This window comes from Trachurus japonicus, chromosome 14 (genome assembly GCF_045865225.1).
Source record: "Trachurus japonicus isolate A0001 chromosome 14, Traja_1.0".
Lineage (NCBI taxonomy): Eukaryota > Metazoa > Chordata > Actinopteri > Carangiformes > Carangidae > Trachurus > Trachurus japonicus.
This window is the reverse complement of record NC_140920.1, coordinates 18,065,491-18,089,332: the sequence shown is the minus strand read 5'-3', so window position 1 is coordinate 18,089,332 and position 23,842 is coordinate 18,065,491. Positions and strand designations below refer to the sequence as shown.

General features: G+C 41.8%; 1 protein-coding gene across 1 annotated transcript in view; it reads left to right on the top strand.

Moving 5' to 3' along the window:
• LOC146974660 (polypeptide N-acetylgalactosaminyltransferase 10-like) overlaps window positions 1-23,842 on the top strand; it is a 103,567-nt gene that overhangs the window by 62,281 nt on the left and 17,444 nt on the right. Inside the window, exons 5-7 of the mRNA XM_085798227.1 lie at window positions 17,655-17,840; window positions 17,942-18,125; window positions 23,650-23,767. Of these exons, the coding sequence (XP_085654353.1) occupies window positions 17,655-17,840; window positions 17,942-18,125; window positions 23,650-23,767 (488 nt within the window). The remainder of the gene's footprint in view (window positions 1-17,654; window positions 17,841-17,941; window positions 18,126-23,649; window positions 23,768-23,842) is intronic.

Genomic DNA, 23,842 nt, shown 5'->3' with positions numbered 1-23,842 from the left:
GGGAGTAATTGCGATTGTTAACTACATGACTTGTGACTTGTTACAAGTGAGAGCAGAGGCTCCCTGCCTTCACCTGGTGTCTCATGGTTGAAAATCAACCTTGCAACATCAGTGTAGTTACTCTGTCGCCGCCCCGGTGTCCCAGCTCTCGTCTCTGCACCCCGCGACACAAACGCGCTCTGTAACCCCTAATCTTTTGTTCATGACGGTTAAGACTACACAAACACATGCGCCGTAACATTGTTACAGTATGTAACGTTTCAATTTATTGATTTCTTGCCAGCTTCATTGTAAACAAATGCACATGGCATAGAGCAGCGTAACCAGAACAGCGGAAAAGCGAGCGGACTTGCATGGTTCCCCTTTAAGTTAGTGTTTTGCATCTACAGCTTCAGATCAGTGAACTCAGATGAGCAGCAGGGGCACCAGTACAGAAACTGAGCAATGAGCTGATGTGGAAGCAGGAACACTTTAGCTACTTTAAAATCCCCAAAGAAAAAGCAAGTATCAGTTATTTACGTATTTTATTTTATTTTTTGCCATCAACAAACATTACATTTTGTGAAATGTTGTGAAATGTTGTACAGAGACAGACGGAGCCAACTGTAGCTGCACCTATGTGTAGAACTATCAAAAAATGAACCACAGTAAAATAATATCTGAAGGCAATATAGTGTTGAAAATATTATGAATTGAGTTCACACTACAAATTGTATTGGACATTTTGGGCTACAACCCTTTTTTGGAGCCTGTCCACAGAGTTCACTGATCTAAATACACTGAAGGTAAAACACTGACTATAGATAAGAACCTTACACAACCCGCCGTCAAATAACCAGAACTAACACTCTAAGGTCATACAGAGTAAAGACTGTTTGATTAATCCCCTCCTTCAGCCCAGATTTGACTGCGCTACATCTGTTTAATGTAATTTAGTTTCATAAATGACCTCAGACAGATTTCTTGGAGCTCCTCCTCTGGAATCTCTGATTTCTGGTCAGCCCAGATCTATTCTGGTCGAAATATATCTGTGTTAAGCTAAAACCGATCTAATTATCTTCAATTTCACATCCCTTCCTTTTCCCCGCCCCTTCACTTCCTTCCTTCCTGTTGTTTTTTTCCCTCTGCTCTGCTCTGGGCCACTCAGGCTTCCATACACGTTATCCATGGGTGTGATATCCACGTCTTTCAGGGATCAGATCAACAAAGCTCCTGAGTCTGACTGCGGTAGATCAGCCAGCCTCGGTGGCTGCTGGGACTGCTGCCTGTCATGTAACTGACCTCACTCCAGCTCTCGCTGCTAATCTCTGTTGCCGTTGACTTGGAAAACTTTGCTCAGTGGAAGATTGTTGGCAACAGTAAATGTCAGGTCTCCGTGTCAGTCCCTCAATCAAAGACCGGATGTTGTTTCTCTTTTTTTCCCATCCACTATTCCCGCTGACATTCAACAATCATAAAGAAAGAAATCCATCACAGAGAAGGCACAGGGACCAATTTTTCTTCCCAGTGTAGCTTCAATAGAAAATAATATGATGCCCCTGCTGGGTGTTGAGTAAGGGCCAAGTCTGAAGGGAAAGTAAAACATCCCCTGCTGCTGCTGCTGTGACTCCTGACGCTCAGATATGAAGCTTCCGGCTCAAAAAAGAAACTTTTCTTTCTCATCAGGTAAGCTATCATGACATGGCTTCAAAGCTGATAACTGCAGAGTAACTTGCACTCCTGGCTGATGACCTGTCAAAAAAGAAAATTATAAGCATAAGGCAAACACAAAGTGGATTGTCCTTAAGTTTATGTCCAAGGTGAAAGTTTTGAAGAATCTTTGAATTCTCTCCTGAAAGCATCAGCGTTTAAGGCCTTGGTTCTGATCTCACTGACAATGCAACGAAAACCGTGACTCAACAACACAAAACCGCTTTTATTTTTATTTTTATTTTTAAAGGATGTATCTCAAAAGCTTTGACTAAACATGCCGATGTGAATATGATTGGATCTGTTGGCGAATGATGATATCAGTATTTTTTAGGGGTGGGTAAAAGTATCGATTCATCAGTGCATTGCAATATATTTTTTTCCCAATTCAATATCGATTCAGAAAATTCCCTGAATCGATTCAGGCAACCTTTGCCTTCCACGTCCTTCCCTTGGTCGGGAGCCACTGTTCCCTCTTGGTACCGGCCTCCAGCAGCTGGATGCGTCTCGCCCGCAACCTCGCTCGGTGGAGGTGGGGAGCCAATGTCCGACGCACCGCTCTTTCGGAATCCTTAAAAGAACCAGCGCAGCCCAGCCGTCTCACCCTGGCCGCTGCGCCATGCGGGAAGTACTACTGAATTGATATCCATCCATCTATTGTCTACCGCTTCATCCGGAATCGGGTCATGGGGGCAGCAGTCGGATGGACGGAAGCTCATTTCGGCCGCTTGTATCCGGGATCCCGTTCTTTCGGTCATGACCCAGAGTTCATGACCATAGGTGAGGGTGGGAACGTATCCGGTAAATCGAGAGCTTTGCCTTTCGGCTATTGATATATTGAAGCATTTAAATCAATACTGAATCAAATCAATATTGAATCGAATTGTGACCTAAAGTATTGAAATCGAATCGAATCGTGAGGTTCTTATACCAAGCCCTAGTATTTTTACTTTTTTGTTTTTCTATCCTAGCTCCGCTTCATGCTTGCGCTCACCATACATCTGCAGGGAGTAACATTTTCTATGTTGTTGAGCAACATGTCACATTTGTCAAAGTGCCAACAGTCACATTTCTGCTCAGACTAATTTTGCTGGCTGTTTCCATATCAGGGGAGTTATCAGTTATCGCTCTCATGCTTTTACTGGTCAGGGTGAATGGGCTGGATTGAAAATTTATATCATGCACATTTTCTGTGTTATTAAAGATTCCTAAAATACCAAGCCACCACTTGGGTGACAAAGATCTTGTCAGTCAAAGGATGGCTTCTTATTTTTCCTTTGATATCTCATCTCTGGCCTGTTATTGGGCCTCGTCATCTTCACAGCAGACTTTCAATAAACCAGGGGGCAACGTGACTCCAGATGTATCCATCATGGTAACCATGGACTGTGACAGCAACAATCCCTCTCAGCTGGACCCGGTGAGCCACGCTGCAGCATCACCTCCCACCATGTAAACCTGTCACTGACTCCAGATTGATTGGAAGAAGAAATATTTCATTTTGGAGTAACTGGGTCTCAATATGAGAGAAGCATCTGTATGGAAGAAATGAAGGCTCCAACAAGACACTGACTCTCGTTCTCAACTATTCGTGACCAATAAATGGATTAAAACTGAAATGAGTTTTAAATAGTTTGCCGTCAATTTGTTGCTTGAAATTTGAGACAATGTGATGTGTTTGTGATGGTGGTGAGCAAAATGACAAAGCATTGCAGTGTGGAGGCAGGTAATGAATGCTGACATGAAAAAAAAATTACGCAGTGTGAAAAAAGGACAATTAAGACTCATGACACAATATTCAGAGGGGAATAAAAGACAGGAAGGGTGGATGTTTTAAAGGGGAAATGAGCGGTTTATTAATTTAAGTGGAAGGTCAGCGTCAGCAGATCTGTGTAACATCTGATCCACCCATCCTTTTTTTTCTACCTATCCTGCGTGGGGTCGGAGTGTCAGCAGCAGCAGCAGCTAAGGTTATTCTGGGTGTGCCACTGAGCAATTTACTCCTCCTCTACACAGAAAACCTCCATAGGAAGCACCTACAGAGGATGCCAACTCAGTCTTTTCAGTGCCCATTCTTTCGGGTACTAGCCAGAGCTCATGACCACAGGTGAGGGATGGAACAAATATTGACGGTAAATCAAAAACTTTACCTTCCAGCTCAGCTTCTCTTTACCCAAATGATGTGATACGATGTCTGTATTACTGCTGACTGCACCGACCAGTTTCTCTTAGCTCGAGGAGGAGGTGATGGGACCTCATTTGCAGAAGGCCCGACTTTGTTAGAGAGGTTGAAAAGAGGTTGGTTCCGTAATCAGAGTGTGGAGCTTGAAAGTTAACAATGCATCACTCCCTAGCAAACTAATATATCTGACTCGGTGTTGCAGGCTGAGTAAGCGTAAAGCCGGGCTTGTCAACCTCTTGGCAGCAGGGCAGGTGAAAAATGAAAATGTGACTAAATTATGATGAAACCAACAACCCTCTGATGATTTAACAGTCCTCTTTCTCTCTCTGTTTTGAAAAGCTTGAAAACTCATTGGGGAAATGTCTTGTAAATGCATAAATCTTATTATATAATATATCATTGAATTATTGGTGCTGATATAACACAATGAATTCATCATGGTTGCTGAATTTCTGTCTTAGAAGGCAGTTAAAGCAAAACTACTTAGTATTAAACACAGCTCTTATGGCTTTGAAGGTCGACTCCGAAAACCTTGTGGCGAAAAGTCAAACTCACAGATTCACTTCACTTACAAAGCATTTGAACTGTGACCCAGTTTTACCCTTGAAAAACGATCTATCGAAATGTTGAAAATAGACCAAAGAAACTTCAAAACCCACTCTTGCAGCTTAATCCACTTCTCTGCTGCACACTTACACACAACACTTATACAAATATACGCTGCCTTTGTTGTTAGTGCACTTGGCTGTTTGTGTTTGTGTTTGTTGTTGCGCTGTTGATGTCGAGCCACCAGTCGAGCCTATAGCCAGTGTGTGGTTGATGCTAAAGCACAGGACCAGAAGCTCTTATGCAAATAGTCAAGTCAAAGTATTGCACCTGTGTTGTGTTTCGTCTGTACTTGTAGTGAATGTCTTCTTGCTGCATCTGTTAGGGTGAGCTCGCCATTTGCTTGTATTTTGCCTATATTAGCACTTCATAGTTAAGTTGACTGTTGTCTAGTGGACACCTGGCAAAATTCAATGGTTCAAAGATTAATTCAAAGAAACCAACATGGTAGAGTTAGTGTGGAGGTTTCACACATGGTCCCTGCTTGTCCACAAGCCACTTAACTAACAAGCTAATTAACACCTACCGATCTAGCACAAAGAGTTCATGTTATGTACATGGGCGGCTGTCTCCTTGGGTACTGAACCCCAAATTGCCCCGGATGCATTATTGGTGTGTTTATAGTAGGAAAAACTCCCACATATGCCAGGAAAAAGGTGAATGGGTGTGTGAATGGATTAATGTGACCAGTGCTGTAAAGTGGTTTCAGTGGTCATTAAGACCGGAAAAGCACTAAATAAAGGCATATCCATTTAGTGTCAAAATCATTAGACGGTAGAGCTGCACAATTAATAACACTGTAATTGAAATTGAAATGTGGACAAGGTCAATATACACATTGCAGGAGGTGCAATTTTGTTTGATGAAGGTAAAATGTGTCACAATATCGCTGTGCACTGTCAGCACAATAAATATTGCGTTTCTACAGCAGTGCTGTGGCTAGTAAATCATATTCTCAGTCATGAAGGGAAATGTTTGTTAGAAAAATCACATAATAAGTTTGATTTTTTTTTTTTTACTGAAAAATGAAGCATAAATGCCCATTAACTCTGAAATCACAATATCTCCCCATATAATCACAATATGATGTTTATGGCATATCGTGAAGCCCTGTTTGGCGGCCATTAAGTGCTTAAAGGTGTTCAGAAATGGCTGTTTGTCCTGTGCAAGTTGCCGCACGAGTTTACCCGAGTAAGAAAAACAAATTTGATTGGTCGTTATTGAGCGGGCGGGATATTCAATGCTTGGGGCGAGACCGAGCTTGGTGTGTGTGTGTCTCAGACATTTGATTGATGGATGACGGATCCAATATTAGTCGCTGATGAATCTTTAGCAGGCTGACATATCATTTGTGCGCCTGCATTATCCAAAGTGAAAAAAAAACACACTTTCATCCTGGATTTACTCAAAGTTTGGGCTACATCGTCTGATAAATGAGTTATTACACTAATGTTAGGACCCACAGTGGGCTCAAATTCAATTTTCTTTTCTGTACAGCTTTAAGGGCATTTTCTGGTGTGATTGAGTCTTTTCACATTGATACGTAATAATTTGGGTTTTAGGAAAGCTTCTATGGCCTGAACAGTAAAGAAAGGAAATATATGGAAGTGAAGGAGATTGAGGAGCACGAAAAGAGAAATAGGAAGAGAATGCAGGTTAATAATGACAGTGAGACGGATGGTATCAGTGATACCAGAGACCTGCTAACCTGCACAGCTACAGTCCATGATGAGCTTCAGCTGGGTGAGAGGGGGTGAGGGAGAGAAGGAGGAGGAGGGAGCATGGTGATGGCGGTGAGAGGAGGTCAGCTCACTCTTCATTAGTCTGTAATTGAATTTCCGCTGCCCATGCAGGGAGGATGTTCAGCTCTCGCTCTCCCTGCAGGGGAGTGTTGGCTCGCTCCTGCTTCCCAACCTCCGCAATACTTTCAAGGTTAGCTCAGCTAATGGACTTCTCTCTCCACGGATTTGTCCGCTCGCCATCTGTCATCTACATGTCTGACCATGTAGGCGTGCAGGTATGCGTTCCGCCACGTGATGCTGCACAAATAGAAAATGGCAGCGCCCTGGAGACCTTGTTCAGTACCACAGAGGACCACCTCTGGCCCTGATGACAGCTGACACGTGGCTGTAGCTCATCAAGGGACCTGCAGTGTCCCGGTGCTAAAGCCGATAGCGCAGAGCTGGAAGGACATTGTTCAACAAGTATCAGAGCTGCAGACCAACTGAACAGAAACACACTTGGCCCTACAGTATATTGCATTGCCAGCATGTGTATTGTGAAATAGGCAGAGGCGACATTGGAAGAAGGTCTTTGTTCCTACCCTCATCTATGGTCATGAGCGATGGGTCATGACTGAAAGAAGGTCAAGTAGACGAAATGGGTTTTCTCAGGAGGGTGGTTCAGGTCCCCCTAAGAGATAAGGTGAGAGGTTCAGTCTTCTGTGAGAGTCGGAGTAGAACTGCTGCTCCTTTGCGTGGAAAGGAGCCAGTTGAAGTGGTTTGAACTTCTGGTAAGGATGCCTCCAGGGCACCTCCCAAAAGGAGGTGTTCCTTGCATGTCCAACGGGGAGGAGGCCTTGGGGCAGACGGAGGACTAGGTGGAGAGATTATATCTGCAGCCTTGCCTGGCAACGCCTCGGGTTCCCCCAGTCAGAGCTGGCCAGTGTGGCCGGGGAAAGGGAAGTCTGGGGCTCTCTGGTGGATCTGCTGCCCCAACGACCCGACTCGGGATAAGTGTTTCATGTTGGATGGATGGATGGATGATTTAAAAAGTGTAATTGCATACGTATGTCACAATTTTCTAGAGTCCAAATCTTCAAATGTCGTTTATTCCAGAACCCAAAGACGTTCAGTTTTGTGTCACAGAAAATAATCACGACTGAGATGTTTCAACCAGAACATTACATAAGATTACTCAAAAGATAGTTTTAATCATCAGAATTGTTTGTTGGTTATTTTCCTGTGCTGTGTAGATTAATCAACTAATCATTTCATCTGTAAATGTAACTAATTAAACACCAACAGTGTGTGGTTCAGTGCTTCCAGTTGATGTGGAAAACCTCTACTGCAGAGATGCCCTTTTTATACTCTGTTAAATAACGTTTAAGGCCATTATCATGCAAAAGCGAGAGCTGAAAAGGAGTCTGAGAGTGTGCTGAATGAAGCAGGGAGCCTCATTTCATCACTGTTAAACTGCATTAAGGTGATTTCCTCTCTCTTTTCTTTTCTTTTCCTCCTCTTTGATTCGCTCTTCCGCCCCACTCCGACCCATTTTTGTAATATAATTTTGTTTTCTCAAATAAAGCTGTATTTTCAGGGATAGGGAAGGTGGAAGGGTGGTGCTTTTTCACAAGAGGCAGCACAAAGCAGCAGAGCATGTTATCATGTTGTAGCTAGTGCCCTGCACCTTCATTTTTAATTGGAGTGTACTTTGGAGATGAGAGCTATTCTCTGGGGAGGCTGACTTCATTAGCACCTGCAAGTGTCCAGGCATGTTAGCAGGAAGGAAGAGGTTGAGTTGTCTATAATAAACACATGTCAGAAAATATTTGGGAGTGATACTGAGTCAGCATGTATTTAATGATTTTTTCTCTTTGCTGATAAAATATAAGTGGCTCATTAAATGTAGTGCCACAAAGTTGTTATTTTTTCTAACCTGTTTTTAAAGTTGTTTTTTAAAGCATAGAACAAGCATAGAAAAGTCTGCTTCACGGACCCAGACATGTTCTTTGTTTTGTCTTGTTTCCATAAAGAGGTTATTGTTATTATTTCTGTTTAATTGAAGTTTAAATTGAGAACTGGAGCTGCTCCCCAAGGACTGTCATTAGCATCTGTAATAGCGGAAATATCTGGCATCCTCCCAGCTTAATGGGGGCAATCTCAGCACTAAAACAATCGTAAACACAATTTAACCATTAACCACATGGCAAAAGAGGAGCAGGGAGAGGAAGGAGTGAGCGCTGAGGAATGGCCAATGTTAGACAGGAAGACATATTATGGTTTGTAAGTGTTGATCCACAAGGAGACATATCTGGATTTAAGTATCCACAAAATCTCACTGTAGTTTTACATCTCAGATTTCTGGTAAAACTAAATCCTGCAAGTGTCAGATCGTGAGTCCAGATGGGCGGGGCTTAGTCACTGCTTTGTTGTGACATCACAAAGTTACAGGAAGTCATGATGGCTGGTTTTAAGGCTCAGTTTTCTAAATATAAGCTGTGTGCATTTCTGTGTGGACTGAGGCTTTGATATTTTTTACACAATTAATAGAGAATTTAGACCTGCTTTATTATCACATGGACCTTTACTGTATGAAGCAGTAAGTTTCCTTTAGGAGCAGAGAAGCCATTCTGGCAGCTCAACAGATTGAACAATTAGGAAATACCATGATGTGCTGATGTACTTATTCATGAGGGTGCAAGTTAGCACTATACTACTGTACTTGTCAGGATTATCTATCCATTGCAAAAAAAAAAAAAGCAGTTTATTATCTATGATGGCCTCCTCTTCTTCTCTGTGCTCATCATTTACCTTGTTTGTGAAGTTTCTCAATTATCTAGGTCATAAGCAAAGACAACAGGACATCATTTACCTTCTTTTCCCTTCCTCTTATCATTATTGATCTCCTGGGGTTAGTTGATCTTATGCTTTTATCTTGGTTTGGATCCTGTATCACTTGTAATCACATTAATATGATAGAACAAGCTTTGTAATATCTACTCTGTGGTTTCTCTTCATTAGAAAATTGTTCTGCTGATAAAAAGATGCCAGAGGGAGGTCTGGCGTCTGCAGGTACCATCCTTCAAAAAATCCTTGTGCATTAGCTGGAAAAAGATACAGTGGTTAAATGCAACTGCTCATACTAATTATCTCAGAGTTGCATATTTACAAGCCCAAGAGTCGTTACAACACAACAGTGATTTAAACTAAATCTATTTCAAGGAAGACAATGACTCTCTCAAGGTCTGAGAATCCCCGGGGGTACGTGTTTACAGCAGCCGACGGCAGCGCTGCCTGACAGGATGAGGTTCGGAGATTTAGAGTGAACACAACATCAGCGCTGCCTTGTTAACAGTGACTAACAGCGACTCCTTCTCTGTAGCTGTTACTGTTCTGTCTCCGTCAGTTTGACCTCCGCATTGCTCCATCATGTCGTTGCCTCCACTTTGTTTTCCATTCTCTTTTCTAATCTAGCCATCGATTATCTGCAGGGAAACTACTGATTCTTGGCACTGCACCATGTGTTGGATGTTTTCTTGCACTATTACACTTCTTTTATACATCATCACCGTGGAGCGTTTGATGTCCAGAGTTAATCATATTTTTTGCCTTTCCAAATGGTCAGTACCTCAGATTGGTTGAGTCATAAAGTGTGGAGGCTTGGCAGACTACAAGTTTGACCTCCACCAAACACAACGTGATGGTTGTTTGGCAAGAAGCCTGGTACTGACTTTACTGACAGCACCAACAACAAATCTTTATATGTAATGGTTGAATAAATAAGGGCATGAAGCACTGACTGAAATATGTTGACATCAATGGAGAAAGAAGATGACTGGTCTAAAGATTTAAGACTGAAGTTTGACACAGAGCCCAGAGGCAACATCTTCTCTCTAGTTTGAATACATGAGACAGATTTCTACATAAAAAATAATAATATTCATGATGTTTCTGCCACTTAATAACCTATAGTAGCATTGTAAAGCAAACCAATCTATAGAGAAAACTGAAAGAAACCTTTCCAGCCATTATCAACATTTGTCTCTTTCCACAGATAAAACTAACACAGATAAAGAGATGTCTTAAAGGTTGTTTCTGAATGTCCTTAAGAGGCTAGAACTTGATAGTTTTTTTTTTTTTTACCTAACTTGAACTCAATATCTAATCCTCTTATTGAAACTGAACCTTTAAAATGAGGCAAATAAAACTGTATTAACAAAATAACTGGGAGAGATTCATTTAACTTGGGCTTTGATTTGTTTTTATGACCTTGCAACAGAATCCAAATGAAACTGGAGAGGTCTCCACTAATCCAAACTTTTGGATGTGAAACAGAAACATGATGGGTGACCTACCCAAATCTGAGAGGTCTTCTTGCACTGAACATTGTCGTTGTCTTTTTTTGTCTAATTATCTTTAGACATCAATTTTTCCTGGTCATGGTTGCCACGGTACACATCATGCCAACTCACATAGATGCGCAAGTATGGGGAAAAGCAACTCGAATAATGGCATCCCTACTTGACATAAAGTCTCCCAAAGACCCAGACATTCATGTTTATAATTGTGATGCGTACAAATGAAATCTGAAAACTGGGAGACCAAGATTGAAATAAGCAGCAAAGTGCAGCCCTGATAGAGATGTCAGTGTTTTGCTGAGCAGCAGTAGCTTGTGTGTGCTGTGATTGTGCAACAGTGCTTGAAGGCAGAGACATGAAATTGTCCGTCCTCTTCCTCTGTGCTTATCAAAATGCTGCTTTCATCATTTTACGACATGACGGCAAAGTGCACATCTGTAATACATCTCTTATCGTTGCCTCAGTAGCTATTTAAGCTGTGTGTGTTTTGTGCAAAGGGGAGAAGGAGGAGGAGGAGGAGAAGGGGGTGCATTTAAAATCCCCCCAAGACTGGCTTATATCATCACAGACTCTCCCTCAGCATCTTTTTCTTTTCTTTTTTTTTTAAAAGACGGTTACAGAAACGCAGCTTCAAATGTCTCCAGCCTGGCACTCGGCAGAAAAGGGAGGATGTGCGCTGGGGTTCAACATGAGCAGACGAATATTTCGCAGGAATAAATTAGCAGCTTGGCTCTTTGGTGTTGCGCCAGGACTTCTGGGAAGTAATCCAGCACCTTGGAAAGACAAGATTTGGAAGTCATATTGGATTCACCATAATTTGAGGTTAATTGAATTTCAACACCACCAGCAACCGTCTTCTGCTTCACCCCAAGAGAACAGGAGGGGAAACAGTGAGGGGCGAAGAGCAAGGGATATATGTGGCATGTATTGGCTGTTAAATACAGCTGGTTTCCAAACTAAAGGAGCTCTGCTGCCCCCCAGTTCACTGTGTCGTCGTCTTTGCTTAGTTTTAGTGTCTGTGATAGGATTCTAATTAATGCCTCAGAGGAAGATGCAGAGCATTCCTGCAGCACAAACAGATGGAGGGCAGCGAATGTGCGGCTGTTTGGTAAATGGGGTCCGCGGAAGTCACCCAGCTACCGACGATGTCTGAGCCCTCATCATGTCACGGACTTCACATTCTAATAATGACTAATGTGTTTGCCGACATCGGCCTGCTCTCATTAGTGTGATTTATAGTCCCACCAATTTTCAGTAAACCAGAGGAGCTGTATTCCAATTTATTCAGGTCAAATTAACCATTCATAATTAGAGGCAGTAACCTTTCCTGTTCCTCTCTCCTCCCACTGAATGTGCTGTACATGCAATGCAAATGTTCATTGTTTAATCTCACAGGCAGTCATTAGGGAGGTTATGTAAGAGTCACCCTATGCAGGGCAAAAGTTTAGCCTGAATCAATCTCCTAATGGTTAATATCTAATGGGCTGATTTATTGCCATGTTGCGAAGGTGAAGGCTTGGCCTTTCCTTTGTGGAGCCCCCCCCCCTGCCTTTGTTACGGGGTCACCACCCCATGGCATTTATTAATTCCGCCTACAGTAATTATGATGTAGAATAATTAGAAACTAGTCAGAATTATTTTACTTTGTTTATCAGGAATCATGCATAATAATTTAGGTTAATTTAACAAACATGCAAAATTTAACCAAATACTCAGTCATAAAACACATTTAACACATTTACTTCAGTAAATGTAAATAAATACTCAATGCTCTATATTAATGCTGTGGAAGTATGAAAGCCTCAGTCCACTGAGACATGCACACCGCCTGTATTCAGCAACTAAGCCTTAAAACCAGCCGTCAAGACTTCTGTAACGTTGTGATGTCACAACAAAGCAGTCCCCCAAGCCCCGACCACCTGAATCTTTTTTTTTATGGATCAGTACTTAAAATAAAACACAGAGGGGGTGTAAAATATACTGTAGGACTTTTTTACATATAGTCCCATTAAACAACATGATATAATAAATCATATACTTAACATGTGGACTTCAGACTTGAGAAAAGTGATTATGATTAATGCATGTACTGTACAGTGCATATCTGATATAAATGCTGGATGTTTCAGGCTGTTCACATTCATATTGAATGGCATGAACTACCTATACTTTCTAAACAAACAGCCCCCATAGTTTTAAGAAAATTGAATACAATACAATGCAACAATAATCCTATACACAGAAAACACAAGCCAGGTGATTTTAGGACTAAACACTTGAAAGTCAGTCCCAAGTCGGTCCTAAATTCCTGACACTATGTTACTGTACACTGCTGAAGACAACAGGCTGTTGCAGGAGAAGCTCTGGGTCTCTGATTTAGCCCTGACACCAAATAGATTTGGGCCACATGATGTTGTACATCATGAGAAAAACATTTCCCCAGAGATTATTACTGTTATATATAATAATAATAATATCTTAGCATAGGACTTTCTGGTTACATTTGGTGATTGAAGGCAATGTTGCAAACAGACAAGCCAGATTGTGTGTCATGTGTTTAATTGAATTGATTAACCAAAAGCAAGACATCTTCACGTGATCACAGTAAATAAAATCAATTGAATATACTTTAATAGAGGATTTTATCCACATTGGCCACTCCTGGATATGGATAGAGCTCCATTTATTACAGCATTCATGTGATGTAGATATAAACACCCTTAAATTACAGAGGGAAAGTCAGCACTTTATACCCGCTGTCATTGTTTCATCTCAGATGTTTTACTGTAACACTGTAATGGGATTAATTTCACAAACAACTTTTATTATCACTTTGGGAAATCATCCATCACTCGGCTTTAAAGCAGATCTTTTGGCAGGGCTTTAGCACATGTAACAGACTAATGTGAGCCAGACCTCTTCAGGCAGGCTGTATCCCTAAAAGAGCCAGCAGGACTGACCAGCAGAGGCCTGAGTGACACTGTGATGGACAGTGTCCCTCGCTCTGGTCTTAATTAGTGCTCCTCTCTGATTTGGTTCGCTCTGCTTTAATACTGTGTGATCAGATCTGGTCCCGTCAAACGCACTGGTTTGAATTTGGCGTGTCGGGGCGTGATGGTGGAGGTTTGATGCTGTTTGACTTGTCATTTACTCAGGCTCATTAAATAAAAATACATTGCAGGAGAGAGAGCGAAAAGATGGATGGATGGTTGAGGAGAGAATAGGAAGAAAGAACTCTGAGGTCCTGCTGTCTCAAGGTTTGTTGGTTTTTCGCTGGTCCTGCTGTTTTCAGTATCTCAGCTGTCTGCGGGGATCAGGAGTGTCTCCCCAAGAGGCAGTCGCTGCCAAACAGAATCAAAACAGAAGGACTGGCTGAATGAAAGAGTAAAGACAAAAAAAGGGAGTAAAGGAGGGACAAAAGGAAATGGGAAGTTAGAATGAAGCAGGAAACAAATAACAGGGTGCAGAGATAATAATAAAATAAAAAAAACCTCTGTCACTTTAGCAGCAGAGGTTTATCCAGTGAAGGTTTAAAAGGACCGCTGCCTTTCCTCCATCCTTTATGTGATATTCAGAATCCAATTAGTGGATGTGTTGGAGGGTGGTTCCTCGGTGACAGTGGCCCATTTGCAAGAACTATTATCAATGAGAAACACAGACAGAGGTAATATTTTATTAATGTCTGGCCTGGCTGCCTGTGTTCGCCAAATAATGGCCTCTTTTTTTCCCATCCTTCAGAACCTTTCTTGTGCTGAAGTGTGGAAACAGGTAAAAAAAAAGACAAAATAGAGTTTTAAGGCAAACTCTCCTAGTCCTAGTGATAGGAGATTAATCATAAAGTTGTAATATAAATCTGATTCATGGGATAGTGCAGCTTCCATTGTATTATAGAGTAAGACCACTGTTACAGTAAATGTATATGTGCAATCTTACACTTTAGTGGAAGGAGAATAATTTAGCAGCATGAGTCAGCGAAATAATAGATGGCCCGAAAGGCATTGAAACACCACTGTGCTGTACAGCGAAGAGGTGTAACATCATCATCAGCACCATGAAATAAATCAAGTATTATACAAAGCTGACAAATACGAGAAACTATGTGTTTAAAGGGATAGTTCACCCAAAATTGAAATTGTATTGAGGATTAAATAAGTCTATTTTTCAAGCTTGTTTTGTAGCGGAAGCTTCTCGAAGCTCCTCTTCCCAGTTCATCCAATTTGGACGAACTCGGAAGAAGACGGACCCTGGTTCGTCCAAATTTGACGAACCGGGAAGAGGAGCTTCCGCTACAAACAAGCTTGAAAAATAGACTTATTTAATTTTTTTTCGGGACATTTTTGCATTTCGGGGCTTCAATACAAGACGGACATTACATACGAGCAGTATGGAGGTATTTGGATGTTTTTTGGTGCGTCTTTTTGTTACGAAGACAGTTGGTATCCATTTGCAACCTTTATATGGACATGCACTGCTACGCCGAGACCCCCTGTGACTCAGAGAAGCCACGGAGGACTCTGAAACTTCTCCCAGCCCTTAGTCGACATGAGGGTGGGGGAAATTTCAATTTTTGGTGAACTATCCCTTTAAAGAATCTGACCAGGTCATCATGGACTTGACTTCCGTCTTCCATGCTCTCCCATACACCTGTCGCTGTTCCGGAAAAGTGTCAGCAGAGACTGGCCCAGGGGGGGTATGAGGAAGTACCGGGAGGTGGAGTCACTTGAGTTCAGTGCCTCGTGACGTCAAGCTGCACAGCACTTCCAATTCGCCCATTTGGAGATACAATCTCAAAAAAGTGTAGCAATCAGTTAAGGGAGTGAACAGACTTTTTTTCACCTCCAGGCGTCATAGAAAGGACCGCTACAAAACCTGTAGAAAGTGGATTTTGCATAATATGGGCCCTTTAACCAAACTGTAATTTCTGAGTCTGCAAAGTCACAGCAGGTATCAGAAGTAACATCCCCAAGTGAACACATTTGTCTGAGCTCCTTTTGGTGCTCTCCAGCATAAAGGCTGCATGTGTGTTTAGTGGGTAGTGAGTGTGTACCAGAGCTTGTCTTGTCTACAGCCTCCTACTGTTTTTCTAGAACTGAATGATCAACTGGTTTGTAATACTGTCTTGGAGTGAAGCCTGGAGGCAGAAGCTTTGTGTAGATAACAATGAGGGAATGTGTTACCCAGTATAACTGCATAGCTCTATGTCCTTTTAATAGACTGTGGGCATTACCAAGACTGGGGTCTCTCGAGTGGAATTGTTGATGATCGAAAAATGAAATTACAGCAGCATTACCCTTTAATTTGTGAGGTAATGATGTAGAAAATAGATATTCTAAAAACAAACATCAATGACATTTGGACTCATTTTTGAGGCTGTTTGTATGAGTGATGGAGCTGGAGTGTGAGCCTCCACGCTCACTGTAGGCAACATCTTTGTGTTCCAGGAGGCAGAAGGTTAAAAAAAGACGCACTGCTGAGTCATGTCTGTCTGTTGGAAACGAGAAACAAATAGCATTTTGAGTGTCTTATTTCTCACATGCATCTGTTGGTGTATCATCAAGGTGGAGATCCTTATATCTGAAGCCGTTCTTGGCCACCTGCTTTTTGCCATATGGTGTTTTATCAAGACTCCCTCCAAACAAGAAGGTTTTACATGCAAATGAATTCAAGCAAGATTTTTGGAGGACTGAACAGACGGGAAGGTGATAGATGATATCAAACAGATGCTTATGTATACTGTATATCTGGATGGGTGGCTGGATGGGAAGATATATAGATGGAAGGTAAGAGGATGGATGGATAGGTAGGTAGTTAGGTGGAAGGATGGATAAGTGGATAGATAGATGGACATTTAGATAAGAATATGGGCGGATATGAAGATGGATGGATAGGTACAGTTGGTAGGAAGGAAGGAAAAATGTTTTTTTGGCATTAAAGTATTAATCTAAACCCAGAAGTGCTGCTCTGTTTTATTGTGTTTCTGTGTGACGGTTGACGGTGTCTCAGCTTTGGAAACACAGTGGCACTGGACAGACAGCAAATGAAACATGACCTTGAGTCCAGTTCCAATTTTTTTTTATTGAGCTGTCAGAACTGAGTTGACATTTTGAGCAGAAAGATTTACAGGCACCATTTAGGGCAGGATTGATTTCTGTCTACGTCAACTCTGGGGAAAGATCGGTGAAGAATGTCTGTCGAGTCCCTTACTTTGATTGATTCATCCTTTATTTCAATTCTAGGTTTGCCCTTTCTTTCAGTTTCTGCGTATAGTTTCACCTTCCAGTATATTCCAGTATGTTTGCTCCTCTAGCACATGAAACCGGTAACTTTGCTGACACTTTCCTCTCTTTACAGATTTATTGTGTCACTACAGCTTGAAAAAGACTTGAAACTTCAATTTATGAACCGCCAACAACTCTTTCTGCATGAATTGTTTGTTTAAAACTTTTGCACTGGGCTACTTTATCACCCATAGTAAACGGAGCAGATCATTGGATGAAGCAGTATCTTTAATTCCCTTATAGGGCATTATGAGTTTTGTCTGGTGCAATGCTGGCCGTGATTGCAACTGCTGTTTTTGCCAAAAGGTTTTATGACCACACATTGATGGGGAGGAAAAGTGGGTGTTTTGATTCCTTTTTGTTGAAGTCTTTCTCTGTAGGGTAACATTCTGTTTAATGACTGCAGTAAAGATAAAATATATCTCTGAATTCATAAACGTAAGAGAAAATAGGACGTTTTTTTCCCGGTATGGGGGAGAGCGCGTTATGATGTAGAGTCCTTAAGGGAAACATTTCAATGCGGAGCATGTGGCACCGGCAGATGTGGTGTTTGATGGTGACGGCTAATGGTTTAGTTTCCTTTTGATCTTTTTTTGTAAGAGAGCATGTTAGTGAGGTTTTGCCATTTGCGGACAACTGTCTGAAGCAGTGCTCTTTCATGCCAGTGGAGCCTAATTTACCTGATGGGTGCACACAGTGATCAAGGGGATTGAACCTGTCACGCTCTTTTGATGGCAGAGGTACCTTTTTTTTTTTTTTTTGATGTATTCACCCATCTAAATTCGGCTGCCTCTCTCCCTCGTTCTCTTTGTCTCTGCAGAGCACCTAAAGGGAGCACTGGAGGAGTACATGGTGCGGTTGCAGAAGGTTCGAATCCTGAGGACCAAGAAGAGGGAGGGGCTGATCAGGACTCGCCTGTTGGGAGCCGCCGCCGCTAAAGGAGAAGTCATCACCTTCCTGGACTCGCACTGCGAGGCCAACGTCAACTGGCTGCCTCCACTGCTGGGTGAGGAACACACACCTCAACTCGACCTTTCTACCGGACATAAACCCAGTACTAAGATGTGTACCACTACCAACCCATCTCCCTCTCTCTGTGTCTCTCAGACCGAATCGCTCAGAACAGGAAGACCATTGTGTGTCCGCTGATTGATGTCATTGATCATGACAACTTCCACTACGAGACTCAGGCGGGGGACGCTATGCGAGGAGCATTTGACTGGGAAATGTATTACAAACGGATCCCCATCCCCTCAGAGCTGGTGAAGCAGGACCCCAGTGAACCCTTTGAGTGAGTGCTGTTATTTCCTCTTTTTTTTTTCTTTTTTTTTAAATATTTGACATTTTGTTGTGTAATTGTATCCTGGTTATCTTATTGTGCCATGAGTGCATACATCTGTGGCACGAGTGGCCCCTGCGTCTACACAACCATTCAGCTGGGTGTGTTAGCGCCACGCTCTCTTGAATGAGCTGCATTGGACCTTGTAGCCCCGATTATTTACTGAGTGTACATGCCTTTGTCACCATTGGCTGCTTCCACATTCAGCTCACTGCTTGGAGGCTAGAGTTTTTTTTTGGTTGTTTTTTTTTTGTTGTTTTTTTTATCTCATTACATACTGGCTCCAGAGTATTGAAAAACATATATAAACAAATGTGTACCAATTTGTATTGTTGCATCATGACAGTAGAAGATGACATGTATTTAAACCAAGATGTAATCATTTATCATTAACACAAACAGGCACAACAATGTGTGAGTGCAGTGCAGCAGCAAGTCCCTCAGAGTAATATCCACAGGCTAAAAGGTTAACAACACCACTCTCTGACTGTACTGAATGATCAGATTTGCTGAAACCCTGGAGCTTTCTACTTGGGTGTCTATGTTGTTCTTTGGCAGACAGGTTGCAGTTCAGAGGTTTATAGGAAACGCTAAGGGCTCCATCAGAAGTAGCTGAGTTGAGTATACAGTATGGGTTTGTTGTAACAATGCTGCTTAAAGTTAAGGACGCTACATTTTGCGTGGTTTCATCAATATATAAAGTTAGTATGGTGACACACTCTGTAACGCTGTCTCCTGGTGAAATTATGAACTAAGTTTGTATTAAACTGACAGAAGTATCAAAGAAAACAAATAGTTTAGTCACTTTTTGCCAGCACTAGTTTGGGTCAGTTTACTATCGGACTACCTCCACATTAACCTGTTGCTGTTAACATTCAAAAACTTCTCAGAGCAAAGACAACAACAGATAGTTGAAAGCATCATATCATGATGTTGAATTATATTCTTACTAGAACTGATTTGTAGATTCACAGAGGATTTAATATGATGTCTTTGTCATTGTTTGGCATTTGGAGGGCTGCTTTGAGAGACTGACTTTGGATTTGTCACCTTGAGCATTCTGTTTTTTTTGTTGTTTTTTTTAATGACGTTCTTCAGAGTTGAGAAAAGTGTCTAGTTTCTTGTTCTTGTTCACGTATTTAATGTCAAATTTAATCAAAACAAAGACATGCCATGGATACAGGGGTAAATTACTAATATGACACTGGATTCCCTGGTTATACCAGGGAATCTCCATGCAAACAGGACTGATAGCTGTTGACCACAGTGATGTTCTTTGACCCTCAGAAGCACAGATAGTAACCTTAAAGTAATGGAAGCCAGCATAAATAAACTATTCCCAGAGACAGGCTTCTCTATTAGGGCCAAATAACTCTGCATGTGATGCCAGACACTCCATTTGTGAGGCTCGAGGGATTAGTCCGACGGCATTTCTCTATGTTTGGATGCCAAAGACTATTTTGTGTGTCCTGGGAGATACAGTAGGTAGCATCAAGGCAGGGCGGCTGTGAAGCAGGGAGATAAGAGCCTAAAGAAGAAGGAATGAGCTGCAGAACAATCAGAATCAATCCTCATTTCGTGAATTAGTGTGCTCTTCTAGCCCAATGAAATGACCTTCATCAGTGCAAATCTAATTTGACTCGCAAAGATTTTCATTTTCATTCTGATTGACATTGCTGCAGCGCAAAATGAGGTGCGGTGTGACGGCGAAATCCATCTTGGAGGTGTGTGGGCGTGAATGTGTGTGTGGGAGTATGATTTTATCCCTGTTCACATGCCTCTGTCACTGTCTCTTTTATCAATGCCATCACCTCTCTCTCTCTGTCTCGCTCTCGCCTCCTTTGGGCTTCAATGTTTCATTTAGCATTTAGCTGTGAGCTCAGGCCTTAACCCTGTCTCTGCTCAAGGTCAGTGGGCTGAAATGGAGAACATCAACTTGAGCATTTCTAATTAAATCTAAATTGTGAGTTAAAATATTCACAGACCAATGAGTCAAATCTATTTCTTTTTTCTTCCCCTCAAGCAAAGTGACATGTGGAAAAGAACAAGAGAGGAAAATTAAACCTGCCCGAGCAACCAAACCAGTAAAAGAAGCTAAAATGATCATATGAATCAAGCACAAATTAAAGAATAAGACAAGAAGAAGGCACATTCAATTAGATATTAAAAAGATATTATAAAGCGAGTTTAGGTTCTATATACTGTAAAAGTATCAGTTTATAGATTTATGTTTATACTGTACATACTATAATAAAAGTTTGTGTACATGCTTTAAACCCCACCATAAGAAGTTCAATACATGCAATAAGTATTATATTATAATAAATCCGATTTTATTGTTTATGTTCTCCAGGTAGCATCTGCTGTTATTGTTCTTCCAATAAAACACAGGGAAAGTGCTAAATATGACACCTTTAAATCTCAGTTTGTCATTTATTTTTTGTCGCCATAGCTACAGAATGATTCTGATCTTTCCTGAAATTGAGAATATTGATTGAACAAAGTATGAAGTCAAAAACTTTCTACTTTCTGACCAAGCATTCATTCTAGTCAGTAATCAAAGGCCATTGAGAATTCAGCCCTAAATCCAGTGTTTTCCTGTTATTATATTTTTTTCGTTGATTTCAGAACAGCTGAGGTCAAACAGACAACGCTAGTCGTCAATATTAATTTGGTGGAGATCCAATACGACATTGTGTTCCAAATATGAGGTCTTTTTTTCCCTGAAAAAATATACCTTCAATAGTTGAGAAGATAATTACAGCCATTAAGAGCTGCACAGTCTCTGTCTTCTGCTCTTAAAGAGGGAACAGGAATAAATGTCCCATAAATTCTGCTTGAATTATTTGCCGCTGCTGTCGATCAGGTCAGTTCAGTGTATGTACCTCAGTGTGTGTGTTTGAGCTGGTATGAAAAGCTGTCTGTGCAGAGCTCTGATTCCAGCAGACACAGTTTCTTTCCCAGCTGACTGGAAACAAAACAAGTCTCCAGAATCGCATTCATGCTTGGGCACGGTAGTGAAATGTCAAACATGCTCACAAAAATGCCGGGTACATGCAGCAGTTATAATGTTACCCAGACTAAATGAAGGAGGTTAGACGATCTCGGCTGTCATGGTTACAGTTATAAACACACTATTATGCTTGGGAATTAGTGAAATGTAAAAGATACAGAGTTCTACACAGGAAACCAAAGGAAGAGCAGATGTGTAACATATAAACAATTACCTTCATTTACAAAATGTGGATTTATTTAATTGAATCACTCTATGAATGGTGAATTCAGACAATTGAATTTTAGATATTGCTAATGCATCTTGATATAATTACAGTAAAAGATACAATTACACAAAGTCATGATGTGAACATGTTTTCTACACAATAACTTCCTCAATGTCATTTTATCAAATTCCCTATTTAGCTAAAATGCATCATATATTCAGATTCATTAATCCTAAGAAGGATAATTCCTTTGTACTTTACTCTCTTGACACATACATGTATAAAAACAGGGGAACAATGACCACATAGATAAAATAACACAAATAAAATGGATAAAACAAAACATTTTGTCACAGTACATTTAGAAATGACTGCTGTGCTCTCAGAGGAGGAGCAGGACTTGCAGTGCTGGTCTGTTTCCCTTAGCGACAAACAAACTGCTGTTCTCTGGTTACTGTAACCACATGACATCAACACAAAACCAAATTAGGTATTTGTTATTTTTACTATTCACAATTAAATCATCCTGATGAAACAATTAGTGGAATAAGGATCACTACTGTTGAAAAATAAATTCCAAAACAAATCCACTCATCGGTCGAGGCTGAAACTTTCAAAAAGTGTCTTTAGCCTTTTTAGCTGTGAACGCTAAGTAAGCAAGAGCCACATTAGGTAATTAGAGTCATTTAGCTGCAGGTCCTTGCTCAGCACCTCATGTGAACAAAATCAGCAGCTTTTCAAACTGAAATGTTCCCAACATTCTCCCATTTCCCGCGTGTTTATACGCCCCGTCTCTCCGTCCCGTCCTGGCCTCTGTCCTCCACCTAAACCTCAGTGTCAGCTCCTGGTGTGACAGTGATTTATGCGCCTGCTCCCACACGGAACCCCCGAGAGGAGAAACTGAATCAAACATGTTTAAAAAGGTTCCTCAAGTCGCGTCGGGCCCCGAGTCTCATCGTCAAATATTCAGTGTCAAATATTCAGTCATTTACTGTGACGCTGAGGGTGAAGTGGTTTCTGGTAAACAATGATCCTCGTGTCCAGCAGCGTCATGTCAGAGTTGTTTCTTTGAACGCCAGAACATTTCACTCCACACGGCTCCAGAGAGGAGTGTTTTTGTGCGCGTGCGTGTGCATGTGTGCTCTCCCTGCGGCCAACAAGAGCTGACAATCTCCACCCCACAAATCAGTGCCCACACAGTTTCCCCGCTGTCTTTGCTAAGCTCACACATTCCACTGACCATACACCAGTTGCCAATCACTAGAATTTGTGCAGTCAAACACACACACACACACACACCCACACAACACAAACACGACGCACATTGTTCCCGTGTCCCTTGCAGCCACTGTTGTCTTCTGTTGAACGTCTGTTCGCTACGTTTCATTTCAGCGTCGCTCAGGAGTGTGTGTTTCAGAGAGTGTGTGTGTCTGTGCATGTGTGTTTGTGCTTGTGCTTCCTCCAGCATACAATAGATACCAGTCATGGACCATGAACTGTGTGTGTGTGTGGGAGGGGGTTGTCGTGCCTCCTGGGTCTCCACTCAAGCCTGAATCACAGTTCTCTGCACATTTGAAAATTGCTCTTTATTAGAAAGACGAGAGGCACAAACACACGCGAGGCGGTCAGAGGAAGAGTTGCTGTCGTCCAGAGGGAGACGGGGAGAGAAGGATCAACATTTCCTATCTCATCTTTTTTAGTATTCATATAGGTCGAGTTTCAAATATGCTTCTTTGGTGAACTTTTTACTTTATTGCTATCATTTCTCTGCCTCTTTACCATATTGGGAAAATTGTTTCCAGGTTGTCCATCTACCTGCCCCTCCCATTCTTGTGGACACCCCTACTCAGATCATTTGGATGAACTGACGATATTGGTGGTCAAAGGTGTAGCTGGGCGATCAATCAATTTAGTTACTCAGCCTTCAGCTCTTCCCTGAGCTTCTGTAGTTAACGTAGTAACACAGAGCTCTCTCTCTCCGGACGCAGGTGAAACATTTACATGGCAGCGTGAGCGTCCAGCAAGGAGATCAGTGTCTCATCAGTCGTCTCCGTGGTTCATCTGATTTCTAGTGTCAGATCTGGATTAAACCGCTGTCCACTGCCGAGTCTAACTTACTAAAAGCAGCAGCAGCGCGACTCATTTATTCAGCGTCAAACAGAGGAAGCAGCTGAGAAAAACAATATTTGTTGTTCCTTATTATTAATCCCTGCCTTTGACTGTGTGTGTAACTGTGTCTCTCCTGTGTCCTGCAGGTCTCCAGTGATGGCGGGTGGACTGTTCGCCGTGGACAGGAAGTGGTTCTGGGAGCTGGGAGGATACGACACGGGTCTGGAGATCTGGGGGGGAGAGCAGTACGAGATTTCCTTCAAGGTAAAATGACAACAGCAACAATATAACACAGAGAGAGCTGTAGTGTAGGATGTTTAAGATCCTTCACTTAAAGCA